Source organism: Carcharodon carcharias, chromosome 7 (assembly GCF_017639515.1).
Source record: "Carcharodon carcharias isolate sCarCar2 chromosome 7, sCarCar2.pri, whole genome shotgun sequence".
NCBI lineage: Eukaryota > Metazoa > Chordata > Chondrichthyes > Lamniformes > Lamnidae > Carcharodon > Carcharodon carcharias.
Window position 1 is genome coordinate 154,487,263 of NC_054473.1, and position 26,038 is coordinate 154,513,300.

At 45.5% G+C, this 26,038-nt stretch overlaps 1 protein-coding gene across 1 annotated transcript in view; it reads left to right on the forward strand.

The window, feature by feature from the left end:
• Positions 1-26,038, forward strand: part of jph3b (junctophilin 3b) — a 175,165-nt gene that overhangs the window by 135,741 nt on the left and 13,386 nt on the right. Inside the window, exon 3 of the mRNA XM_041192104.1 lies at positions 10,111-10,235. Within this exon, the coding sequence (XP_041048038.1) occupies positions 10,111-10,235 (125 nt within the window). The remainder of the gene's footprint in view (positions 1-10,110; positions 10,236-26,038) is intronic.

The following is a 26,038-nucleotide window of genomic DNA, read 5'->3' on the forward strand; positions in this document are numbered from 1 at the left end:
ATAAACTTTTGTTTTCTGAAATAAATCCATCTAATTTGCATTGGAGTGAATCAATGCTAACTGCATCCGCCACATCCTGTGGATTGACCATGAGCTCACTGAGATGGAGATGGGCTGGAAGGCAGGGGGACTTGTAGAAGGTGTTGGGTGGGGAGCCCATATCTTCTCACTGCCACTGCATATTACCAGCTGTGAGGACCCCAGTGGCACAGCTGCCCACAGAGTGGAAAATTGTGCTAATTAAGTGCCTAAGTAAGGGTCAGTCCCCCAGCCCTGCTGGCATTTTACCTGGTAGGGAGGGGCCATAGTCACATGGGGAGAACACCAGGTAAACCTTGCCGGCTTCCCAGCAGGTTCCCAGGGAGGAGTCCTCTTTTACGGCCATTCCATGGCCCATGGTGGGGCCCCCCGCTGGCATTGGCTGCCTCTTGAGGCTTCAGCGTTGTTGCTGGGTGGTGCAACTCCTGATCTGATCTCCATGGCTTGCCTGTCTGGCCCTGGTACCGTACTTAAATAAGCTGACCTTGTCTTTGAGGATGCCTCAGCATGGAAGCTCTTTCTTCCTGTAGTCTCCAACAGCAGCTACCTCCATTGGTGGTGCTGCAAAGGCCTCTGATTGGGCTGGTGGACCACCATCCTCAATTGGGTGGTGGGCCCAGCAGCGGCCAGTTAATTACCTGCCCCTGGCCCACACAGTGTTGGGTCCCATTTTTTGTCCTGGCAGTGGGGCTCACCTCTTTAGAAAGTGCAGTTCATTGTTTCTGAAAATTAGTATTGAATTTACCCCCCAGTCAACATAGCAATTTGGAGACAAATCATGTTTGGTTTAGCTCTTAAAATTTGAAGATTTCTTTCAGAAAGCATGATAATAATATGGATTAATATCTGCTTGTTATTCAATCAAATCATGGTTTATGACTAATCATTCTTCCAATGATTCCTCAGCCTGTTTCAAAAATATTTGAATTCTGCATGTATTAATCAGTAAGCATCAGAAAACTTGACAAATCATTTAGTATAATATATTAGTGGGAATTTTTTGAAATTAATAGCAATTAAGATGATTCTTCTCACATAAAGTAATTTTTTTTACATGATTATAAGCCATATTACTGCAAGTTTCACTGGCTCCAGCAGAGTAAAGCAGACCAAGTATTCGAGAGAGTCGTCACAAATTTAATCTGATGGCTCTCTGGTTTTGTCTTACTCAGCTCCTTCTCCATTACTAAGCAAACATTAATGATTTATGGTAAAATAATGAGCACTGGGGAATAAGCTGGCATTTATTAGCAATTTCATTAGTTAGTCATTAAATAAAAAGCTACCTTGCAATGACGTCATCATCTCCTGTAATGACTTCAAGATAAAGGAGCAGCATTCTTTCAGTAACCTCCGATCAATAAATTATGTTGTGAGATGTTCAAAATCCATTTGAAAATTCAAACAACATGCTCCCTCCAAAAAAAGCAATTTATTTGAATCCCTGTCATTACTTCTTTCTACTGCTAAGTCTTTTGTCTATATAGCCTTTAAAATAAAGTGCAAACGTAAAACATATCTATAATAATTTAATAACATTAAAGATCTAACACAAATAAATGGGAAGATTTTATTCCAACTCATTTCACTTGAGATGTTTAACAACAACATACATTTCTATAGCTATTAAAAATACAAAACATCACAAGGTACCTCAAAATGGAGATAAATGAGAGAACAGAGCTCAAGCCATGGAGGGGAAGATTTAGAAAGTGAAAGGTTGACTTATGTAGATTTTTAAGAGGTGGAGATGCTAACCAAGAGAGATCTAGAGAGATCAAATTAGAGGTAAACTCTGCTCCCAATGATCAGACAAAGGGGATTGAGTGATACATGTAAGGCTGGAGTCAGGGAAACAAAGTGTATGAGAGGTGATATAAGGCTGGAGAAGGTTGCAGAGATAAGTTGGGACAAGGCCCTGGTAGGCTTTATAAACAAAAATGTGCATTTTAAACCTAAAAAAACTAAATTTAATGTGGTAGCTGACGGTGAATGAAGGAGGGTTAATGCAGACCAGGCTTAATGGGTGAGTGGAGCTTAATGGAGGAGAAGCTGTGGGCATTTGAAGATAGACAAAGTGGAGTTTATGACGCAGAGGCTGCCAAAGAGGGAATTGGAATAATCAAGCTAGAGTCTCAGTGATGGAGGGTGGCTGAGATATAAACCAGCTGTTTTTGGGCTGGGATTTTTCGGCCCTGACATTGCGGGAATTGTTGCAGGTGGGACAGGAAAAATTGGAGAGAAGCCAAAAGTGAATTGACTTTTGGCCCTCTCCAAATTTTCCTGTCCCACCTGTGACGATGCCCGCCACTGACAGGGCCGGAAAATTCCGCCCTTGTGGCAGAATTTTCCTGTTGGTGTTGAGGGGCGGACCCCGCACGTCCGTGTGTAAAATGACACGTGGGGACATTGGGCAAGCATTCTGACGTCACTGCACGCCATTGCATTATTTCGTTGGGCGAGTGTGCAATGATATCTACTGCACGCCCACCATTAATTAACGGGCCACTTAAGGCCCTTGACTCACCAATCTGCTGATTTTTCAATGCCTGTGTGATCTTTGGGTCAGCGCACAGGTGCAACGGGCAGGCGGGTAGGACAGATTTGTATAAACCTCATCCAAGGGCGGGATAAGAGGGCTCAGTGGGGTCGTGAGTGTGCACAGTCAAATATTAATTTTTCAAAGTTATTGAAACCTGCCTTTGTGATCTGCAATACTTCAAAACACATACCAGATACTTTGTCTGGACTCTGAACCTTCAGATCAGCACTCTGCAGTGAGGAATCTTTTTTGGGCCTGCAGGTTTCAGGAAGCCTTCCCTTAGCCTGGGAATGGGAGCTGAACTGTCTACTGGAGGCATCTCCTCTGAGGGGGGAGGGAGGGCTCAAAGTGGGAGGAGGCCAGGAGTGCACATTCAGCCTCTAAGAGAGCCACCTTTGGGAGGACAGGCATAGGCACAAGGGGCGCAGGGCCAAGAGGTAGACCAAGGTAGAAGGGGCCGCAGAAGACACCATTATCCTGTTGCCAGGATATACAGGTGGCAAAGCAGCTGCTTCAATATGCCTGAGGTGCAGTGCTGAAGGAGGCTCCATCTCTCAAGGGAGACAGTCAACTATATCTGTCAGATGATTGGGCCTGAGATCTCCGCTAACTGTGTGTGTGGACACCCCATGCCAGTGGCTCTAAAGGTCACAGCTGCCCTCAACTTCTATGCCTTTGGCTCCTTCCAGGGGTCTGTGGGTGATTTTTGCGGTGTCTTCCCATCAGCTGTCCACACTTGTGTCAAGCAGGTTACAGATATTCTGTTTAGACAGGCATTTACCTTCATCCACTTTCTGTTGGGACCAGGCAAGCCAGATCCAGCGAGCCAGAGGCTTCGCGGCCATTGCTGGCTTCCTCCGAATCCAGGATACAATAGACTGCACACATGTGGCCATCAAGGCGTCAGCAGGTAAGCCCGATGCCTTGATCAACAAGAAGGGCTTCCACTCCATGAACGTGCAGAATAATATGTGATCAGAGGATGCTGATTTTACAAGTCTGTGCAAGGTACCCAGGCAGCTCCCACAACGTCTACTTCCTCAGGTATTCCCAGGTGCCGGGGCTCTTCAGTGCTCCAGCCCAGCTTGATGGATGGCTGCTGGGTGACAAGGGCTATCCCCTCAGAAAGCGGCTCATGACACCTCTCCTCCATCCAAGAACAGACGCTGAGCAGCGCTACAATAGGAGCCACACCTCCACAAGGGCTGTAGTGGAGAGAACCATCGGTCTTCTCAAGATGCGCTTCCAATGCCTGGACCGCTCAGGGGGCGCACTCCAGTACCCCCCAGATCATGTGTCGCTGATAGTGGTTGCATGCTGCGCTCTCCACAATCTTGCGCTGGAAAGGTGAGACACAGTGGACAATGAAGACATTGACACAGTGGCTGCGGCTACACACGATGAGTCCAGCAGAGAGTCCGAGGATGAGCACACACAGGGAAATGCTGAGGGGTAAACGCTGACCCGGGCATACTGCAGGGAGGCAGGGACACCCAAGAGGCTTTAATCCAATGAACCTTCAGCTAGCACACCACAGATGGACCTCCGAGACAAGCCTGGGCAGTAGGCTACATACTCGATACCTAAGTGCCAAATCTGCCAGGTTAGGAACAGTGACTAAGGGCCTTGTTAGTAAAACTGAATTTCCCACAAAGCACTCATAACATTTTTGGAAAGCAAGCACATGCAGAAGAAAAGAGGCACCCTCAGCCATGGTCACATGTCTGAATTTAAAATCACAGGCAAAGAAACTTAAGCCAAAAAAATGACACTGGTGTTCCAATTCAAAGCATATCATAAAGACCTCATCTCGGGTCAACACAAAAGCACCAGTGATAAACCCATGGTGTGCTTAATGTGCCTTATGTTTACATTTCTGGGTGCTACGTCTTGGTGTTGCTCCATTGCTAGGAGTGGCATCTGAGACAGCCTGCTGACTCTGATGTCCTGTTGGCCTCGATGACCTTGGTGGTGGTCATCTGGCATGTGGAGCCTGTGCTGGCTCCGCCTGGGAGGGAGCTGCTAGTTCCCCAGCTGGCAACTCCCCAGTCGTCGCAGCCTCACTGGATGAAGCGGTCACCGGGAGAGGGGCGGAGGATCTGGTACCCTCATCCGGAGCACCCTGAGGTGCCCACAGAGATGACAGGCAGCAGCTGCGCCAACGTGAGGTCACTTCGGACCTCCCTGCTCACTGTGGATGGACGGGCACTGAGCTGGGAGAATTGGTGCCCAGACCATCTCCCACACTGGCACTGACCAGCTGAGGTCAATGCCGATGTGAGGGCTTGCTGGTCAGAGCGCATCCCCAGGAAGCCCTGATGGGTCTCCTGGGGGAGCCTTTCTATGAGAGCCGCCACTCTCTCCATGGAGGATGCATGGCGCTCAGACATGTGGCTCATTGTTTTGGCGAGTGTCCATGTAGACTCCTCCACCACGGAGACCAAGCCAAGCATTGCCTCATGTATCTCCCCCAGATGCTCCAACACACCCGGCCGCATTTCATGCCCCTGCTGCGTTGTGGATGACTCCAGAGGCACATCATCAGGCACCGACTGAGCATGTGCCTGGTCCCCTGCAGTCCTCCGACTGTTGGCACCATTGGCACTCTCTGTCTCTGCCAGTTCCTCCAGTGACTGTGAAGTGCCCTCACCGCTGTGCCTCGGGACACTAGCTGATGTTCTAACTCCCACTGAGGTGCTAGCATCTGTGCTGGTGCCTGCCTGGCACAGATGATGTGACACTGGTGAGACTTCAGGACCCTCAGGTGTGAGAGGGGGCCTCTCCTGCTCCTCCTCCCGGCCCTGCTCCGCTGATGCTAGAAGTTAACGTGGAGACAATGACAAAGTACATCCCTGTCCCCCGGATCATTATGTGCTCATCCTTCCATAAGCAATGGTCAAGCCATGTTGCAAAATTAAATCACTTGACATTCAGCACTGCAATGTCTGTTGGGAGAACAATGCTGACCTCACTGCTGGGCATAAATACCTGGCTGTGGCACCCCAGCCTCACTGACACCAGTGGACCTGGGCGCATGGCGCCTCTCCAAATCCAGGGCCTCCTGCTCAAACCAGTTGAGAATGGCTAACTGTGCCTGGCCACCGCCAGTCCTCACACACTCTGCAGCGTTATGAGCATTCTTCTGCTGAAAATGAGAGAAGAGCATTGATTATGCAAATTGTGCAATCTTCGTGCACAGCCCACACCAACCGGAGTGGGACATATCAGGGCTCCAGTGCCTCCTCACCCCGCTGCTGCCAAACACTCACACAAAGATGCTAGGCCTGCTCCCCACCCCCCAACACCCCCCACCCACCCCGGTCACATGCTGCCTACATCACAGTAAGCACCACACGGCATATCCTGCCATAGCAAAAAGAAGGCGCAAGCACGTGGAGCGCAGAGGGCAGCAGATGGTTTATTGCCACGCCACCTTGAATCTCCCCTCCCAGCATGTCATCACCCTGACTTCGACATGTCCTGGAGTTGTAACACTTGTGCCTAGGTGCTGCTCCTCCAGGTTGCCCCCAAAACAGTCATGTGGGTCTCAGTGTGCCACATGCTGCAGGCGTAGGACCCATCACATCACCACCCTCTCAGGGTGACCTCGGCAGGGGCAATATCTGCTGGCCCACCCAGCAAAGAGCACATGCTGTCAATGATTTAACGCAGTCACTACACTCAGACTTGGTGGCGGGGGGAGGGGGGGGGGGTGCAGCAGGGTGGAAGCCGACCTGCAGGTTAAGTGACCAATACCAACATTGTCCTCACCCTTCCAGAGTGCAACGTCATTGAAGCGCTTGTGACACAGGATCCAGTTGTGCCGCACCACGTCCCGGGAGCTCGCCACCTCCTCCCAGGCAGGTTTCATCATGTGGGGGGGCCTCCTCCTCCCATCCTGGGGAACCAGCACCTCTCCCCGTGCTGCCACTGCCTGGAGGAGGGCAGCAAGGCAGTCACCTGAAAAACGAGGGGCACACTGGCCCCCTGCCCTACCCTGCCCCGATGGCCTACCTTCCGGACTTGCATAACCTCCATTGCCCCTCTGCAGAGACCTTCGCCCAGCCATTGTGAGCAGCCTTTACAAGGTTGCCAGGGTCTTCCTTTATACAGGCCGTTGGGTCGCCATAGGACCCGCTGGGCTGAGCCCGCCCGCTGCTGCCCACCCACTCCCGCTATGCATGGGAGTCATGAAGCACGCTGGGTGGGCCTTAATTAGCCCGCCTGCATAAAATGGCGGTGCAGATCCAATCGCGAACGGCAATTGGGTCCACGCCCACCCGCACTCCACACCTCCACCCACCCCGGCAACCAGAAAAGTCAGCCCTTGGTGTTTGATAATGTAATTTTGAAGCTCAGCTCTGCATCAAATAGGATATGAAGGTTCTGCATAATCTGATACAACCTGAACAAATGGTTGGGGAGGGGGATGGAATGGGGAGCAAAGATGTGCAGTTTCTGCCAGGGCCTGTTAGCAATAGCTTCAGACTATCCAGTGTTTAGCTGAAGGAAGTTCTAACTTTCTGTGCCTGGGTCAGGTGGGCAGTCTGACAGCAGTGAGGTGATAACAAATGTCAACAACGTTGCCCTGAGTGGGCACAAAGGTGGAGTTTGGTCAAAGCAGATACCTTTCTCATGGAAAAAAGTTTTTTCTAAAGTTTGGGTCCTGATTAATTGCTTGGGCAACAAGACTGGTGATTGGCATTTCACCCTATCGATACATCATATGAGCGATTGATAAAGGAAAAGGAAAAGCTTGCATTTATATAGCACCTTTCATAACTTCAGGATTACCCCAAAGTGCTTTATAACCAATGAAGTACTTCAGAAGTTTAATCACTGTTGTAATGTGGGCTATGCAGCAACTAATTTGTACACAACAAGGCCCATTGGATTGTGAGCAATTTGATAATGACCAAATAATGAGAGATGAATAATGGCCAAGTCATCAGGTATAACTCCTCTGCTCTTCTTCGGTATAATGCTACGCGATCTTTTATGTTAACCTGAGAGAGCTAACAGGACCCTGATTTAACATTTCATCCAACATCTCCAACAGTGCAGCATTGCCTCATACTGAACTGGAGTATCAGTCTTTTAGTGCCCAGATCTCTGGAATGTAACTTGAACCCTCGGCCTTCTGACTCAGTGGTGAGAGTTCTACCAACGGAGCCATAGCCGACATGCACAGTTTGAATTTTGCATTAACTTTAAAGCATAAAGATAGGCAATTTCTAGCACTATCGTGCTTCACTTTGTCAAGCCTAAATGAAGACACATATAAACTCCCATTATTTGGACATCTCAGGCACACACTCAACAGGGGCTGGTACTCTAGCCTACTTTACTTCAACCTTGCAGTTATCTGAGACAGAACTTTTGCCCTGATATGGGGGGTGGGGACAGAGGCTGATGGGCATGTGATTTCACGCCTGCAAGCGGTGGGTAATTTAAGATCATTTAAAGGCCAAGCAAGGAATTTTCCAGTTGGCCAGTGGGCCCAGCACCAGGAGTACAGCAGCTGCCTAGAAGCAGCAGACAGGGATGCGGGGGTGGGCTGACTCTGCAGGATGCTTTTAAACTCCCCCACCTTGCCCACCTAGGCCGCAATGCAGAATGAATTCCTCCACAATGGTGACACGGCAACTGTGGCCATTTTCCATTTAAAATTTTAAAAAGTTGTTAAGAAGGTGCCTCAGGATGGAGGCACCCTCTCTCTTCCTTCCCTGCAATGGCAGGCAGCTGCTCCTTCTATGCTGGAGAACTTTCTATTAGCCCCCCAGCTTTGAGAATCCACCCACTACCTTTAATTGGACAGTAAACACAGCCTCCGGCCACTAATTAGCCAATCCATGTTGGATTGGCACAGTGCGCGGTTGGGACCCCCATTTGACCACGATATCGAGGCACCCACCCATGAAACAAAATCCTGCTCCTGATATCAAACAGGTGTCTGCTTCTCCTCCTGCTTGACTGGTCAAAAAGGCCCAGGGGTCATAGCTGTGGGGTCGAGCTTATAATTTCACTCTCAAGCTGTCCTGGTTGGAAGGTTGAAATTAAAATAAAGTGCTGGAGATACACAGCAGGTCAGTTAGGATCTGTGAAGATAAGACAGCTTATGAAGTTTCTGGCATGGGCCCTTCACCTGTTCTCATGAAAGATATGTACCTGGAGTTGTCCATTGTTATTTCAGATTTCCATCATTTACAGTTTGTCCTTTTTATTTTACTGATTGGCAAGTTGTTGTGAAATTAAAGATTTTGAGTGAGGGTAAAAAGGAAATGGAGAGAAAAAGCAAAATCAAGCCTTCCATCAACAGTCACAGTACAGAAAATATGTTATGATAATTAAAACAACCTTGAAAATCGTAATTAACATATCACCCTTTACTCTAAAAATCAATGCAAAATTGGACATTGGAAGAAGAGGTGTGTTTAACACACAGGATGGTAGTTATGTTAAATTTGAGGCCCTGTTGGTCAATCATTAATTGAATACTTTGACTTTGCTTCAATGCAGATTTTTTGGATTTTGTTCTTAGTATTGGAGAGATTTTTGCTCCTTTTGATGTTGTGAAAATTCAGATGCAAAAATGCTGCTGCAAACCAATGATTATCTATATAATGTCTACTTGAGCTTCCAGAGCCCTTCACGGAATCATATCACTGGCACTGGCAAGAGAATAGTCTAATGTGCAAGTATAATGTGGCTATGATATACAGCGCATGATAGGACATTAATCTTCACTTAAGCAGATGAGCAAAATAAAACATCTTTCTTTGTTTTAACCAAGTTCCAGAACTAAATATCAAATTTCAGATGATTTTTCTCCCGCTCTTTCAAATAAGACATGAAGGTGCCAGTTTTCCTGGACTGCACATATAATTTGGAGAATAAACTAACTTCGTGCATATATTTTTGTTACCCAAACTATATAATGGTGTCAGTACACCCTTTCTCAAGGAAAATTTATGAAATGGAAAATGTTTTAAAAAATACATTCTTGAATTATTATCTTCTTATTAAAAGATGGATTTGACTTTTCAGGGAAATAACTCCATCATTGTTTCTCAAAATCATCTTATTGGAAAAGCAAAAAATTCAATTTTAAGGGTAGTCTTGCAGTTTTAGTCAGAGGCAGTAGAACTGTTTAAATGCCAATGCAATTTGTTCCTGAGTGTTTCAGGATTTATCAGGTGTTAGATCCAGAATTGGGAATTTAGTAACAAAAAAATGGAGATATTTTGTAATCTAACTTTTGATATAGAAAGCAAGGAAAACTATTAAGAGGTTAAGAGCATAGTTTTTCGGGTTTATCATAACAAGGGCTGAATGGCCCAGCTTCCTGTTTATTTAAGATGGGAACAAGAATGATCACCAAATATGGAATTTGCCTGCAGTATGCTCTTAAGTTCAACATGATGAATGAATGCTATAGGCTGGACACAGTGGTGTTGTACTTTTTATAAATTGTCAGATGTATTTGTCACTTCTCTAAAGAGTTTTATTGCTTCATGTTCCTTATACAGAACATCTCACGCTAAGTCAAAATCGGAGGTGGCTGAAACAGCTGCTCAAAAAGCTCAGGATGAAGCGCAGCTTGCCAGGATCACTGCCAAAGAGTTCTCACCATCTACCCAACACCCAGGCAATGGTCAGTATGTTAAAAAATGTTTTTCCAGTCTGTTAACTATTAACTAAGGCAATTAATCTTTAAAACATAGCACAGAAGACTGATCACGGTGCACAATCTATGTTCTAATAGAGTTCAAATTATGGTCCTGGATTCCATACTGTGTAACGAAGGTATGTCCTGGGAGATATTAGCTAGGGATCTGTGAATATTGACAAGAGATTTATATTGTATTCTATCAGTAGCATAAGGGAAGCCTGGTTTAATATTTAATCAAAAGAAGAGCAGCTTGATTGTGTAATACCATAACACTCCACGGAGGTGTTAATATTCAGTATGCATTCAAGATGTTTATATTCTGAAGTGAGGCCCACACAAAATGAATTCCAAAACACCAGAGACAATATTGATCTAGAGCTGGAAATTTAAGTTTTTCGATAGAATTGAGAAAACAGTTTTCAAAGCATTCATCTTATACTCATTGCAGATTTTGCATTGCTATAACTTGTTTATAGTGAAGCAAAGCCAACTTTTGGAGCAGTGATCCAATTACTGTTCTGCAACTACAGAACTGGTAAAGTTAAACCATAATTAAGCAATATGTCCAACTCCCTATCTATTTTACATTTCTTGGAGCCCTTGAACAATATACCTCCCTATGTTTTTCACCAGGCTCACCTTTCTCAGCTCCTTAATTTTCTCCTGCTGCTTTACTTATTTTTTGTTTAACATTTTTTTCATTCTATTTTTATCTTCCTTTTTCTTATTCTTGCTTATGCATTTTTATCCCTTTTTTTCTGTTTTGTCTCTGCTATCATTCAAATCAGGCATGAAGTCAGACTACAATAATGACTGAAAAGCAAGTGTTGCTTGCTGGAAACAGAAGGCATATGTCAGCCGTCTGTGAGAGTCTGCTGCATTGTTTGATTCTATTTTATTACCTCACTGGCCGATCAGCAGTTTCATTAGTGGTGAGCAATTTAATTAATAGCCTTCACCTCACTTATATATGTCTCTGGGAGTGGGAAGGATCAGTTCCAAAGTAATTTTTCCAATGAGGAGTTGCATGAGGCCTGATGAAACTGCTGGATTGAAGTTTTTGTCCTTTATTTGAAGGTGGAGTGAAGGAGTTAAGGCAGTGGTGATTGTTAAAGAGATGAGAATACTTCGATGATTAGTTGTGTTCGGATGCTTCTTGCAGCAGCGATCAAATCACTCTGATGCTCTCCTTATGTCCTTCTGCCTTCAAAGCAGCTAGGGCCACTAAGACAAGATGTTCCAATCCAAGCCTTTGGGTTGCAACATTGTATGAGACATAGGAAGCCACAGATGTACGGACACATGAGCTGAAGAATATTTCACAGCCTCTCCTTACCTGTAGGTCAGCAAAAGCATCACTTTAATATTTCCAACAGTCCTCAGTGTTTGAGGCATGTGTCTTATCATAGCACTCCTTTGTAGCTCTGAGAAAGGTCATTATCTATGGGAACAGTAATAGAAGCCATCTGTTAACATGATTTTCTCCTTTGAAAAGGGATGGTTCAATTTTAAAGAATGAGTGTATCAAGACTACTTTCAGAAAATCTTGTATTAATGTCTAGGATTTTTTGCCTGTTGCTACATGCAATCTAGCCAAACAGAAAGAGGAAGTTCCTTTCTGTTGAGAAAGTTAACCATAGGAGCAGCAAAACAATAGCTCTATTGCTTTGCTGCCTTTCTGTGATGCCAAACTGGATAAATTCCCCAACTCTGCAGAAAAGAGCACCAGCAACTGGATATATGCCTGCCTGGGTAGCACCCCTGGCTGGTGCACATCGATTGGCGTCACTGCCTGAGATGATCCTGTGCCATAAGTTGAATGTTGTTGTGACCTTTATAGGCATGGACAATGGTGCTGCAGGTCCTCATGAACCAGGTGACAGAGCTGGCCTTTTCTCTCTTCGGTGAAGTGCAATCTCCCAGCACACATATCCCTACCAATGTCTTCAAAGGACCTGTGTTTTCTCAATATTCTTTGGGAGGATGGTGGGAGTAATATGTTGGAATGCATCCTCCTTAAATGCTGCTTCAGTTTGCTTTTTTTTGTCTGTTCCTCCTCCTCTAAGATAATGGCTTAAAAAGATATGTTAAGAAATGCCATTGAACTGCCTACAGAAATGCCTAAGAACGGCCCCTGAGAAGCTTGCACTGTAGTGGCGGAATGGCCAAATTTTCCCAGTGGTTTCACACAGTCTGAGATGGTCAGAAAGAGATCCAAAGCTGTCATTGCTCAAAAATAAAGCAAAAAACACTCCTGAGGTTGACCCCAGTTGCACATTTGAACTTTTAAGTGCCTTCAAGGCTCAAAAGACTTCTGACTCCTGCCAGTTTTAGCTGACACAGCTGCACCTTATATTTCTCATTCTAACTTAATCCATTGCAAGGTTAAAAGCAGGAAATTTGGAACTGCAGTGCCCCCATTTCAATATATCAATGGAGACTCATTGGGGTATCACTGCAAGAGCCAAATCATGTTTGGAAATTTGGAGACTTTGGGTGCAATCTTCTGCTCTTGCTGGAGGTGGGGTAGTAGTGCACCCAAATCCTGCCACCTTCTTTCCTCCGATTAAGGCCCTTAAGTGACCAATGAATGATTAAGGGCTCACCACACCGCCACTGGAATTAACCCAGCTGCAAGCAGGCCTGTCTCCATGCAACATACACAACGGGTAAAACTGTGCGGCCACTTGTCACATCGGGGTGGGTCCCTCGATGAAAAGCAATCAGTGCCTGATAAGGGGACTGGACAGTGGGAAAGGGGGGGGGGGGGGGGGCGGTGGGAGGTTGCGGTGGCATTGAGAGACACCCCCCTGCCTTATTTCTGACCATATCTCCCTACCACCCCCACCCCACAAACCTCCCCCTCACATTACTTATCTGTAGCCTAGGTCCTTCACGAACCTGAGAGTCTGGGAGGTGTCCTTCTGGCAGCAGCAGTCACGGCTTCCTCATTGGTGCTGCTGAGCGCAAGAGCTGCTGGCCTCTGATTGGCTGGTAGCTCTCATTAGCAGGACTTGCGTTTCTGGGGTCATGATTCCAGGGGAAGGCCCATCGATGGCCTCGTCCCTGCCTGATTGCTGTGTGGTTCAGCAGGCCTTACCAAAAAGAGGCACTGTGGGTTTCTCCCCGGCTCTCCAGCCGGCAGACAAGATCCCTCATGCCACAACAAGATTCCACTCTTTGTTTCGAGGGTGGACAATGACATCTTCACACCTGGTGAGCTGTTCTGATTTCAGGCCACAAATGGTGTTGAATTTGGAGCCAGAGTTTTATCATCTCCATGAATTTAATTAGCAACACAAGAAGAGCCATCAAAGTCATGCAGGTTGAGCTGAATGAGCTGAATGCTAATTAATATGAAGACAACCATAAACTGTCATGGTACGCATTAGAAAGTCAGAATTGTTTTCAAATTTAAATGATCCTAGGCTAAAAGTATTCTAAATATTGCTATTTATTTCACACCTCAATTTTTTATTTACTTCCTGCCCCCTCTTTATATACCCTTGTGCCATAAAACATTCCCCAACCAAAAGGTAGGTTAGATAATATACTGCTAATCCTCTGCCAATGCTGCTCTCAGTCCAGCAACTAAGAGAAGCACAAATTTGGCTGAGTAACTCAATCCCTCAATTCCCTTCCCACCTCCCTCCCACACCATCTGGCCGCCTATCCATCCCCATCCCAAAAGGCAAAGTATTTACCACAAGTTAGCATTTCCCCAAACTTAGCTGATCGTAGAAATTTCCTAAATTGAGAACCTTTGGAGCATAAAACTCCATCTTGTCTCCCAAACAATACATTGTGTTGGAAGTGAACAAACTATTAATCTTTTAATACAATTTGATTTTAATGGTTGATATGATGAGAGAGTTCATGTGGCTTTATTTCAGCCCTGACTTTTTTATGTTTAGATATTAAAGCCTGAAAATTATCTTGGAGCAGGAATAATTTTGTATGTGGAAATAATAGTGCATGGTTTGGCTTTGCTGTTTATTTGCAATGTCCAGTTCTGTTCTTGGGCTGTCTTATGTAAATGGATCAAACCAGAAAGATTCAGCCATAGCTCAAGCATGAAGCATGAATTAAGTATAGCATTGATCATGCCACATTTGACTTTCAGTTCATCGCAAATATACCAAGATCTAAACAGATTATAGTTTGGCATATTACTAACAATTTTTATTTCACCACTTCTGCATTGTCAATATTAATATAATTGTCAATAGAATCATCAAAAATACAATAAATAGGTTTCAGAATAATAGTAATGTAGCAGTAGTTCAGTCAAATATAATAGAGCCCAGTTTCCAGGGTTACAATCTTGGTAAAGTTGTACTCTTTCAGTTTATGTAGTGAAATAACAGGTAGCACTTAAGCTTCTCCTGTACTAGTATATATCTTGGACAACATGGGCAGAAAAATCTACAACCTCTTTAATCCTAGAGCAGTTTGATTACTATGTTAAAAGAGCTCCATCTTCCTGTGCAGTGCACTAATTCAAGCCTCAAGGGTATGCCTTCAGCAGATTGTCTGGTCTTTTTTTCCAATTATTCGGTAGCCTCATTTTCTTAACTTCTAGTTAACATCTGTCACAGGCTTATACAATTATCATATTCTTCTTGTGTTTCTCTGAACTTACTTTAACGAATTACATTGTTCCACATTTTGCTGTAAACTCCCTAAACTCTTGGACTGTCTTTTGAAATATATCTGAACATACTAATGCTCCAGAAACATTCTTCTATTTAGTATGATATGTGTGCAGTGCCAAAGGCAGGTCCTTGGCTCATTGTCTGCCGATACTTCATCCTGATCCATTTTCTTGGCAGTTTTGGTCAGTGTTGGTTTGCCATTGCCTTCCATTCTCAGGGGTAGGGCAAAGAGACAGGTCCCAAATCTATCTCAGCCAGAATGGGAATCAACGCACACCGTTGGCGTTAATCAGAACCATGTGTTAGCCATCTAGGCAACTGAGCTAACTGGTCCCATATTCTTCTTTTATAAGCTATTATTTCGAGGTTGTTTCCTCCTTCAAATTTCCCCCATTGCCTGCAGTATCCTACTTATACCTTAGTTCATCATGAGAGGAAAACCTCCAACAATACTTTTTGCCAAAGTTGGAATTCCCATCTTAAGTGTAACTTAGGTACCTGGGAACATAATCTGATTTCTGCAAGATCTTTCATGTTTGCATTAAATTGAACTTAGATGTTATGATTATTTCTCCAAAATTTGGGTACTCCTGCTAATACTGATAGAACTTAATTTGATTGAACCTTTGCTCATTATTGTCCTTCAAAGGTTAAGAGATTTGACAATGTTCAAATGGTACTTAGAACCTCTGTTAGTTGTAGTGTCACCTCTGAGTGTCACTGCTGGGTTTATTACAGTTTTTTGCTTCATGTAGATTAACAGTAATTTGATTTTACTAAAATGAGCATGAGGAATAATAAATCTGCGCACTAATGGTAATTCTTGGAATGTCAGTGAAACACAATTAAACAGAATAAGTAAAGTCAGAATACTATTTCTTTCCCTGCCATTTGTTGTTTGCTCAAATTATAACACGTACACTGAAAACAGCATAATCTTCAAGGAAAAGGTCTGGCAATTTTTTTCTTGGTTTACATTTCTAAGTGTACAAATACACAATACTCTAACATAAATTGCATTGTCTCATCACTACTTGGGGAGCTCTTGCACCAAAAATTGCTCATGACATATCTGGTCTCTCTTTCTCCCCAAACAAATAAGCTTGTCAAAAATACGTTTTCAAGTAACTAATGCTCTTTTAACAGCAAAATGTTAAACTGACCGTCTGACTACAAAATAATATATTTAACATAAAAAAATACTAGAATTGTATTTGTGAAATAAATCCGTAAGTTTGTGTGACGTCTTACTTGGTAGAAAATTAACAACTGTCTCCTGCAGGAAACAATTTTCAAAACAGCTCACTTAACACAAACCACCAAAGTCCTTAAATGCCTTGCACTTCACGCTGCAACATGGAACTGATACAAAATTAACCTGCAGAGTTTTGCTTTAGACTCTGCTTCTGAGCATAAATTTTTTCTTATACTAGATGCTGGAAACAATATTAAAATGCATGAAATTTTTAAAATAATACTTCAGCACTCAGCGATCAGAAGGTTCTATTTTAGAAAAGGGGAGATAGAATTCAACAACTTTCATTACAATCATGTGCTCAAACTAAGCATTCAAATTATCAGGAGCACCTATTTTTCAACTGTTGACAATACAATATTGTTATGACTCTATAAAATTTCATTAATAAGTTCATCTAATTAAATTAACCCTTGCATCTACATTCGTATCATTAAATACATTCTTGTTCCTCTTCACACAATGCAAAGAATGTAAAAAATAAACGATACAATGGGAAATGAAAAAAGACATGGCAATTTTTACAGAAACAGAAAAGGATAATACTGAATAAATGTATTTCCCTAACAACAACAAAGTCACCTAAAACAATGGACCAAATCTTCCGGTCTCTGAATTGTAGGAGACAGGACATATGCCTCAGATGTGTATCATGACCTTGCTGAAGTCCTAACACGGGAACCTCCATGGGAACTGCCCGGGAAGTTTGAACTCCTGATTGGCAATTCCCCTGCTCCCCAGGACCCTTCGCAAATGTCTCTAACTCTGAGTTAAAGTCTGAGACTTCAGACAACAATACAATAACTACATGAATTGTTACCCAGGAAATGTTAGACAGATTAAAACCTAATCTAACTCCTGGGTAACTACACAACTACATCACCTACCCCCAACCATCCAACTACCCTTTTGGCCCCCTGACACCTCTCAGACTCCCCTCCTGACTCCCCAGCTGCCCCCGATCCCCGACTATCTTCCTCACCCTTTGACTACCTTCAGACCACCCGACTTGCCTCTGAACCCCCTGACTACCCCCTCTGACCATCCAACTGCCCCCTGACCAGCTGACTATCCTCTCAACTACTCCCCGCTGACTGCCTGACTATCCTCCTGACCCACTGATTACCACCTGCCCTTCCCCTCCGACAACTCCCTGATCTCCTGACTCACCCCTGATCAGCTGACTACCCTCACGATCCAATCTGACTACCCTCTAAACCTGACTCAACTACCCTTCGACCTGACTACCTACTCACCCACCCACCCCCTACCCACTTACTTATCTACCCACCTCACCAATTTATCCTCTACCCACCTACGATTGAGATAATTTTTCATGTATTGTAAAACTCTCGAGAAAATTGATCTTTAAATGCTTCATGAAACAGGATTACTATTCTTCATCTTCCTGAAGCACCCTGTAGCTCCATGTGATCTGAAAAATTACTGTAATTACATTCTGAACATTTGAACGAAGAACAATAAGATTTTGAAATGATGCTGTGGCCTAGTAATGTGTGTGTCCATTTTCCTCAGCACTGTTTTAGTTGAGGTTTGAGAATAAATTGGCAATGTTCCTGGTAAACCTGTGTGGTGAGAGAAATCCCAGACATATTCATACAGGGCCGTCCCAAAATGTAATTCAGAGCCAACATCACAACAGAAACGATTTGCTGAGCTTCAATAAGAATAAGAGCAAATTTTGCATAACATCTTTTATGTGCTAATTTTCCCAAACTTCCTGGGATTTCCAAACAAAATAAGGCTGGTACATTGGTGTCTGCTGTGTTTTGTTCCATGTGATAGACTGAAGTCATTAGTTGTATTCTTCTAATTTCAGCTAAAGATAAAAGTAGCACAAAATTTTCACCTGAATAAACCTTTTTTTTAAAAGAAAATACTTCATCAGATTGGTTCTGATTTTTTTCTGTTCTACAGTCCCAGAGGGTTTAATTTTTTATTTATTGTCATATGCAGGTTCTGGCCCTCTCCTGTTTGGTGTCAGCATGTGGATTAAATTGCTGAGTATATTGAAACAATTGATAGTTGCTTACAAACTGCCAATCAAGAAATCCCAGTCAGCAAGTTTTAGCCGGTAGCCATTCTGATTTGTGTGTTGGTTATAAAATGTCAGTTTAGGGATTGATTGCCAAAGCTCAACAGAATTTATTTTCAAGTAAATTTCCCATTTTGAGCATTTGAGTGCAATTACAATATCTTTTGTGTAACTCACTGGGAGCGAGACAATAATTCTTACTTACAATTTTCGTAGTGCAAATTGAATTCTAGGGGTTTTCATTTTTTGTGGCAGGTCTGAGAAAGGGGCTAAGTTAAAAAATATATACAAACACTTAGTTCTGACTGCTTTTAAAAACGTAGGGAGGAATCGTCCCAGATTTGCACAAAGTGCAGTGGGGTGGGAAAAAGGATGCTTTACCCGCTGGCCACAATGGCAGGTTTTCGAGCTGTATTGTCTCATTCCCGGCGCCTCCCGTCTCATTATTAATGCATTCGTGGGAATCATGCCAGGTCACTGTGACCTCAGCACTTCCTTGCTCTGGGCGCCATATTTAAAGCCCACTTGATTGGCACCACATCCACAAACATTCACTCCCTCCACCATTGACGCACAGTAGCTGCAGTATGCACCATCTACAAGATGCACTGCAGTTCACCAAGGCTCCTGAGACAGCACCTTCCAAACCTACTACCATCTAGAAGGACAAGGGCAGCAGATAGATGGGAACACCACCACCTGGAAGTTCCCCTCCAAGTCACTCATCCTGACTTGGAAATATATCACTCTCCCTTCACTGTTGCTGGGTCAAAATCCTGGAACTCCCTTCCTAACAGCACTGCGGGTGAATCTACAGCACATGGACTGCAGCAATTGAAGAAGGTAGCTCACCACCCAAGAGCAACAAGGGATGGGTAGTAAATGCTGGCCCAGCCAGCTAAGTCCACATCCCGTGAATGAGTTAGCCAAGAAACCAAAGCACATCCTATTTCATGTCTACAGACCAGGACTGCTCCAGGCGACAGATGGCCCTGAAAGCAAAGAAGACAGCAGCCCCCAAATTTAGTGATGCCTCTCTGGGGCGCCTGCTGGATTCAGTGGAAGGCCACTGTGATGTCCTCTACACCCACTCTGGCTGCAGGAGGTTCCATCAGAGTCACCAATCCCACTGTGGAGGCGTTGGCAGCGGCAGTCAGCGCTACCAGAGCATAAAGGGAGTCAGCCATCCAGTTCCGGAAGAAGTTGAATGCTCTCTTCTATTCCACCAGGGTAAGTCAATCACTTCATCACTCAACTCACACACTCACAAACCCATCACACATCCACAGGGATCTCACACCTCAAGGGACAGCACCACTAAATCTCTCGGACACCCTCACATCTCCATTAGGCTCATATCCTCTGGAGCTTGCGTCCTCATCCCGTCCATGGCTCCACTCACTACACAAACATTCCACATAGTGCCATGTGTCCTGCTCACGCTTTCTCCATCTGTTTTGATGCAGGAGAAGCTGGCTCACAACAGCAGGGAGAGCTCTCAGACCAGGAGCAGAGTGGCCCACATTAGGCCTCTTACTCACTTTGAGGAGTGTGTCATTGTGCTGATTGGTGAGGATGTGAACCGTGCCTACGGCAACACCCACGTGAGGATCCTTCACCACATCATCCCTCTCTCAATACAACTGTGAGTGCTCTCTCTCCTTGACTCTGCTACTATGCACTAATTATGCCTGTCTCTTTATGGGGTATGTGGAACATTCCTTGTTCCAGTCCTACTCAGGCCACCTCCCACAACTCTTTCTCCGGTACCTCGATGACTGCTTTGGTGCTGCTCTCGTCTGGATCTGGAAAAATTTATTAATTTTGCTTCCAATTTCCACCCCTCTATCATTTTCACGTGGTCCATCACTGACACTTCCCTTCCCTTCCTTGACCTCTCAGTCTCAATTTCTGGTGATAGACTGTCCACCAATATTCATTACAAGCCTACCAACTCCCACAGCTACCTTGACTACAGCTCCTCACATCCCGCTTCCTGTTAAGACTCCATCCCAATCTCTCAATTCCTTTGCCACCATCACATCTGTTCTGATGATGCCAATTTCCAAAACAGTTCCTCTGACATGTCTTCCTTCTTCCTTAACTGAGGTTTTCCACCGACGGTGGTTGACAGGGCCCTCAACCGTGTCCAGCCCATCTCTCGTGCATCCATCCTCACAGCTTCCTCTCCCTCCCAGAACTATGATAGGGTCCCCCTTGTCCTCATTTATCACCCCACCAGCCTCCGCATTCAAAGGATCATCCTCCACCATTTCCGCCAACTCCAGCATGATGCCACCACCAAACACATCTTCCCTTCACCCCCCCCCCCCCCCCCCCCCCCCCCCGGCAGCTTTCCGCAGGGATCATTCCCTCCGGGACACCCTGGTCCACTCCACCATCACCCACTACTCCTCAACCCCCTCCCATGGCACCGTCCCATGCAACCACAGAAGGTGCAACGCCTGCCCCTTTACTTCACCCCTCCTCACTGTCCAAGGGCCCAAACACTCCTTTCAAATGAAGCAGCACTTCACTTGCACTTCCCTCAATTTAGTCTACTGCATTCACTGCTCCCAATGCAGTCTCCTCTACATTGGAGAGACCAAACGCAGACTGGGTGACTGCTTTGCAGAACACCTTTGGTCTGTCTGCAAGCATGACCCAGACCTCCCTGTCGCTTGCCATTTCAACACACCACCCTGCTCTCATGCCCACATGTCCGTCCTTGGCCTGCTGCAATGTTCCAGTGAAGCTCAACCCAAACTGAAGGAACAGCATCTCATCTTCCAAATAGGCACTTTACAGCCTTCCGGACTTAATATTGAGTTCAACAATTTCAGGTCATGAACTCTCTCCTCCATCCCAACCCCCTTTTTCCAATGATTTATAATTTTTTTACAAATATATTTTTCTTTTCCCACCTATTTTTAAATTTATTTCGATCTATTGTTTTTCCACCTTTTAGCTCATTTCAATCCCTTCCCCCCACCCCACCCCCAATAGGGCCATCTGCCACCAGCTTGTCCTGCTTGCTACCCTTAATGACCCCATTAGCACATTCCTTAGATAATATCACCACCGTCAACACCCCTTTGTCCTTTTGACTATGACATCTTTGGCAATCTCTTCTTTGCCTTCACCTATCACTGGCCCTCTATCCAGCTCTACCTGTCCCACCCCCCTCTACCAGCTTATATTTCACCTAATTTCTCTATTTGCTTAGTTCTGATGAAGGATCATAAGGTCTCAAAATGTCAACTGTGTTCCTCTCCACAGATGCTGTCAGACCTGCTGAGTTTTTTCAGGTATTTTTGTTTTTGTACTAATTATTTCTACTTTGGTTCACAGGGAACTCTCCCAAGTGCCCTCAGCCAGCCAGTCCCTCAGCTCCATCCACATCCTCACCTCCAGCTAAGAGGACACCCTTTCCTTTGAAGAGCTGGAAATAAGCAGGCTGGAAGACCTGTCACAGTGCTTACCCACACCCTCCACCAGTGCAGAGACACACACCTCAGTGGGACCTAGATGTAGAGCAGGCTTGGGTTCACAATCTTGTGGTCACCACACAAACGTGTATGCAGCAGGAAGAGGCAGGTTCAGCCAAGCTCCCTGGCACTTGGAGGAGGACTGTTGGGGAAGAGGCATCTGTAAGGTCTGAGTTAGATGACGAGCCTCAAGATTTGGCCTTCCAACTCATTGAGGAGAGTCAGCAGAAGTCAGGGGAACATCACGCAGAGCTGTTGGAAGCCCTCAACAGAATGGCATGCAAGTCAGAGAAGTGCGTCCGCCTGCTGTCTGATGAAGTAAATGTGCGTGTGGGAGTCTGCATGGGGAGGATGGTAGACACCATGGAGACCCTGGTGCAGCAGAATGCGCAGAGACATGCGCTCCATCGTGGTAGCTATGGGTGAGTTTCTGCAGTGGCAACGCGAGAGGGAAACAGGGCACCTCAACATCCCACCAGATGCTTCTTCCCCTCAGAGTCAGGCCGGGGCCCTTGGGCTCTCAAAGGGAGGAGGAGCGGCAGCTGGACACCCCTGGGTCATCCACTCAGGAAACTCAGAGGCTGTCTGCTCCCTCCGAGTCCCCTTTACCTGTGGCCCCCTCAGCCTTGTCCGATGTCACTGCAGAGGGAGCAGCTAGCTCACAGGAGCACCAAAACAAGCCAGGGCCCTCAAGGCCATAGCTCTCCAGAGGTCGCATGCCGAAGTTATCTGAGATAACAGGTCCAATCATTACACAGGCTGTCTCCACCCCTGCTGCGGATATCAGGGCAGCACCTAGAAGTGGTAAGCCTAGAAAGGTTTAGAAATTCTGATCACAAGTGGTTGCACAGGTGAACACATTTTGTCACTTTGTAATCTGAAAACATATTCACTTTCACTGAATAACATGTAATGGTGTCTTTCAGTTTCACGAGTTCTCCCACTGCATCCCCAGCCCCCAACCAGCAGTTCAGTTGCATGCAGCCGGACGAGTGATTCTGGAGGGGGATATGTGTGTAGCAGGGCCTTTCGATTCCTTATGCAAACTCTCTGCCACGCATGTGGAACCTTCATCTATCACACTCGTCTCACTGTTCCAAGCATTTTCAGTGCTGCCTGCTGGGGTTCTGTCTTTCAGTTGTACATCTGAGTGATCTGCATCTCCACCCACCCACTGATCGCACTCCCATGCAGCATCTGTGACTGTCCAACATGAGGTTTTGTTCGCTATCGATTTCGACCGCAATGGTAATCATTACGTTTCTGATCAGCTCCCCATCACTGTTGACCCCCCCGACATCATCTTCCACCTCCCCACCGTCACCTGCCAACCCAAACCCTTTTCTTTCCAAGATATCCAGGTGAACATGCATGTTCATTACCTTCCTGAAAATTTTACCCCCATCCACATTTAATTCCACAACCTCCTCCTTCCCATCTCCAGGGTCCATGTCTGCCTCCGAGTCCCCACTAACCACCCTCGCCATCCCTTCTAATGCTACTGTCGCACCCTCACCCTCCCAGCCCTTCTGGCTCCCTCTGCCCTCTCTCATACTCACCATTCCCTCCTACCATACCCACTCTCAGTTCGCTCCCCAGGAGGCAGTCATTCACACCACAGACCCCCTACCTGGCATGTTCACATGGACACCCTCCCACCACCCCTTACGCCCTCCTTCCCCCAGACACTTTCTTCCTCCTCCTGGATTCCTTCCCCCCTCTGAACTCCTTCCTCCTCCCAGAATCCTTCCTGTTTAGTAAGTGGATATCGGTTTACCGAATCAGGCAGCAGAAGATATTCTGTGAATCACAGCTGTTTTATTATTACACTATGGTTCAGTACAAATACCAGTTTACAGTCTTCCCTTCTGGATCATTTCCCTGTCCAGAAGCAAACCACCCCCCACCACCCTCCCCGCCCCGACATTACTGAGCACAAACCCAGCTCTCAAGTACGGGCTTCAATGAGCATCACCAGCTCTCAATTCACTCTGAAACTTGTCCTGGTTCACTCTTAAAGCTCCTTCCCTTACACCCTCCTCCTCCTTACATCTACTTCCCCACTTGCCTCATTTCCTCTGTTACACCCTCCTACTCCTGTATTCCCTCCTTCCCGCTCCCAACCTTAGTCCCCAAAATCTTCATCCCCCACAATCTCACCCCCCTGACACCTTCTCGCCCCCAATCTCACCTCCCCCCCCCCCCCCCCCCCCCCCCAACCTCCACCCCCCTAGTACACCTTCCTCTCCCACCCCACCCCCGGTACACCTTTCTCTCCCACTCACAGCTGGACCTTCCTCTTCATTAGCCCCCCCTTTTGCCGATCATCCATAGCAGCCCATGGCCAAGACCGTGATGTTCCGAAGCAGATCCGAGACATCAACGGAGAGCTCCCACCTTCCGTGAGCTGCTTCACAGTGGAGCCATGTTCATAAGAATTCACCCAGCATGCGATACACGTGTTCCTCCAGGGTTTAGTATCTGTAGGGTTCCAGCATCTTCTCCCCCTCGGATGTCCATGATCTGAGCAAGGCCCTAATGGCAAGTCCTGACTTCTGCACGTCACACTTGTCCAGACGTGTTCTGTGCCGACGTGTTTTCCCACCAGCATAACGATAAATGTAGCATGGGGGGGGAACAATTCCGGTTGAGCCTTATTTTGCATCCCAATAGCGGGATGCAAAGCAGGTTCACACCGGCCTCCAGTGGGATTGGCGTTCTGACATGGCGGACACCATTGGATGATCCAGCTGTGCTTTCAAGCCAGTGTGAAACCGATTTTTGGCCTTCTCGCCATATTGTTCCCCCCCTTGGCCTGTCATGATGCCGAGCGCCAATGGGGTCAGAAGATTCTGGTCATAGAGCGTGCTGTCCAAACCCACATTTTATTGCATGTCATCTGTGCAGTGACCAACACAGGTAAGGATGCAAACATCATAAATAAAATGGTTTAACGAGCTTCTGTTTATGCATCATTAATAATTAGCCATCAGTGGTTATAGACTGAAGTGATGCATAATTAGATTTTATAGTTTGATTAAATAGTTTATCCATTTAAAAGCTCAAAATCCTGGCAGAAAATTGACAAATTGCATGGAGTAGCAAGATGTGGAATTGGTGGTAAAACTAGTTTCTGGAGGTCTTGAGTGGGACGACTTGCAAGCGTTGAATGACTTTTTCTCGTCATTTTGTCTTTTTAGCTCTTGTGGAAAATATACTGCAGGCTCATCATGAGAATGCCGTTGAATAGTTGTGTGGGACAATTTATGGGGCTGATGCTTTCCCTGGCATATCAGACATGGCAAAAGCTGATTGAAAGCAGTCAATGGTAGACAGCCACAATACCCCTGGACATGGCTGACTTGCATGCAAGGCATTCCAAATGCACAGTCTAAGAATGTCCAGATCAACCAGCAACCTAGCAGTTAAATCCTGCAACCAGCAAAACACTTACTCCTTCCACAAAGAAATCACTGAGAACAAGTCCTGCATTGCAAAATAGAAGCACCAACTCAAACCCCCAACATTCAAATACTATTTACTTGATAAAACACATTCATTGCACTTGATTTGAACATTGGTTGCAAAATAGCTAGAGCCTGACATAAAATGACAATAGATAATGGTTAAGATGGAGCATGATAGTGAAGAGGAATAGTAACTTGACATGTGTAGGTTGCTCCTTTAAGAAATGGTGCCGCTGTGACAATCTTTTTTTTAAATAATTTTGCTTTTTGCTAAACCACTAATTTCTTTGTGTCATTGTTGCCCTATTACTCTGCCATGGCTTTGCCATTGTGGTCACTGGGAGATTATGAAGTACAACAACAGATAAAGTTAAACTGGAAACTCTTGTGGAATGGTGGGTGGGTTCACTCCAGCCTTGTTAACCAAGAAACTAATGGTAATCTGATTGTAGTATCAGTTTTGTTTCAGTTATACCTTTCTTCTGTCTTGCGCATGAATACCAAGAACATCACTTCCACCTTTATTCTTCTTGCCTTAAAATGAAGGCACTGTGAGGGCTTAGGCCTTGCATGATTCTGTGCTAGTGGTTGTGTACGAAGTCGGTATTGAGATTAAAGTAATTTCTGGTAGATCATGTTGGGCACTGCAATATGCACAGCAGTTTAAGTGGTAATATGGGAGCAATTAATACTTCCCTCGACTCTGGAAAAATCAATAGTTCTGTAAATTTGCACTTATGTTGCTCATCTCCATTAGTGGGACACAATGAAATCATTGGCCATGCTGAATAGTGCACTTGTCACCTGCCTGATACATATATGGACAGCAAACTGGCTGCCATTGCACCCCAATACAAGCTAGGA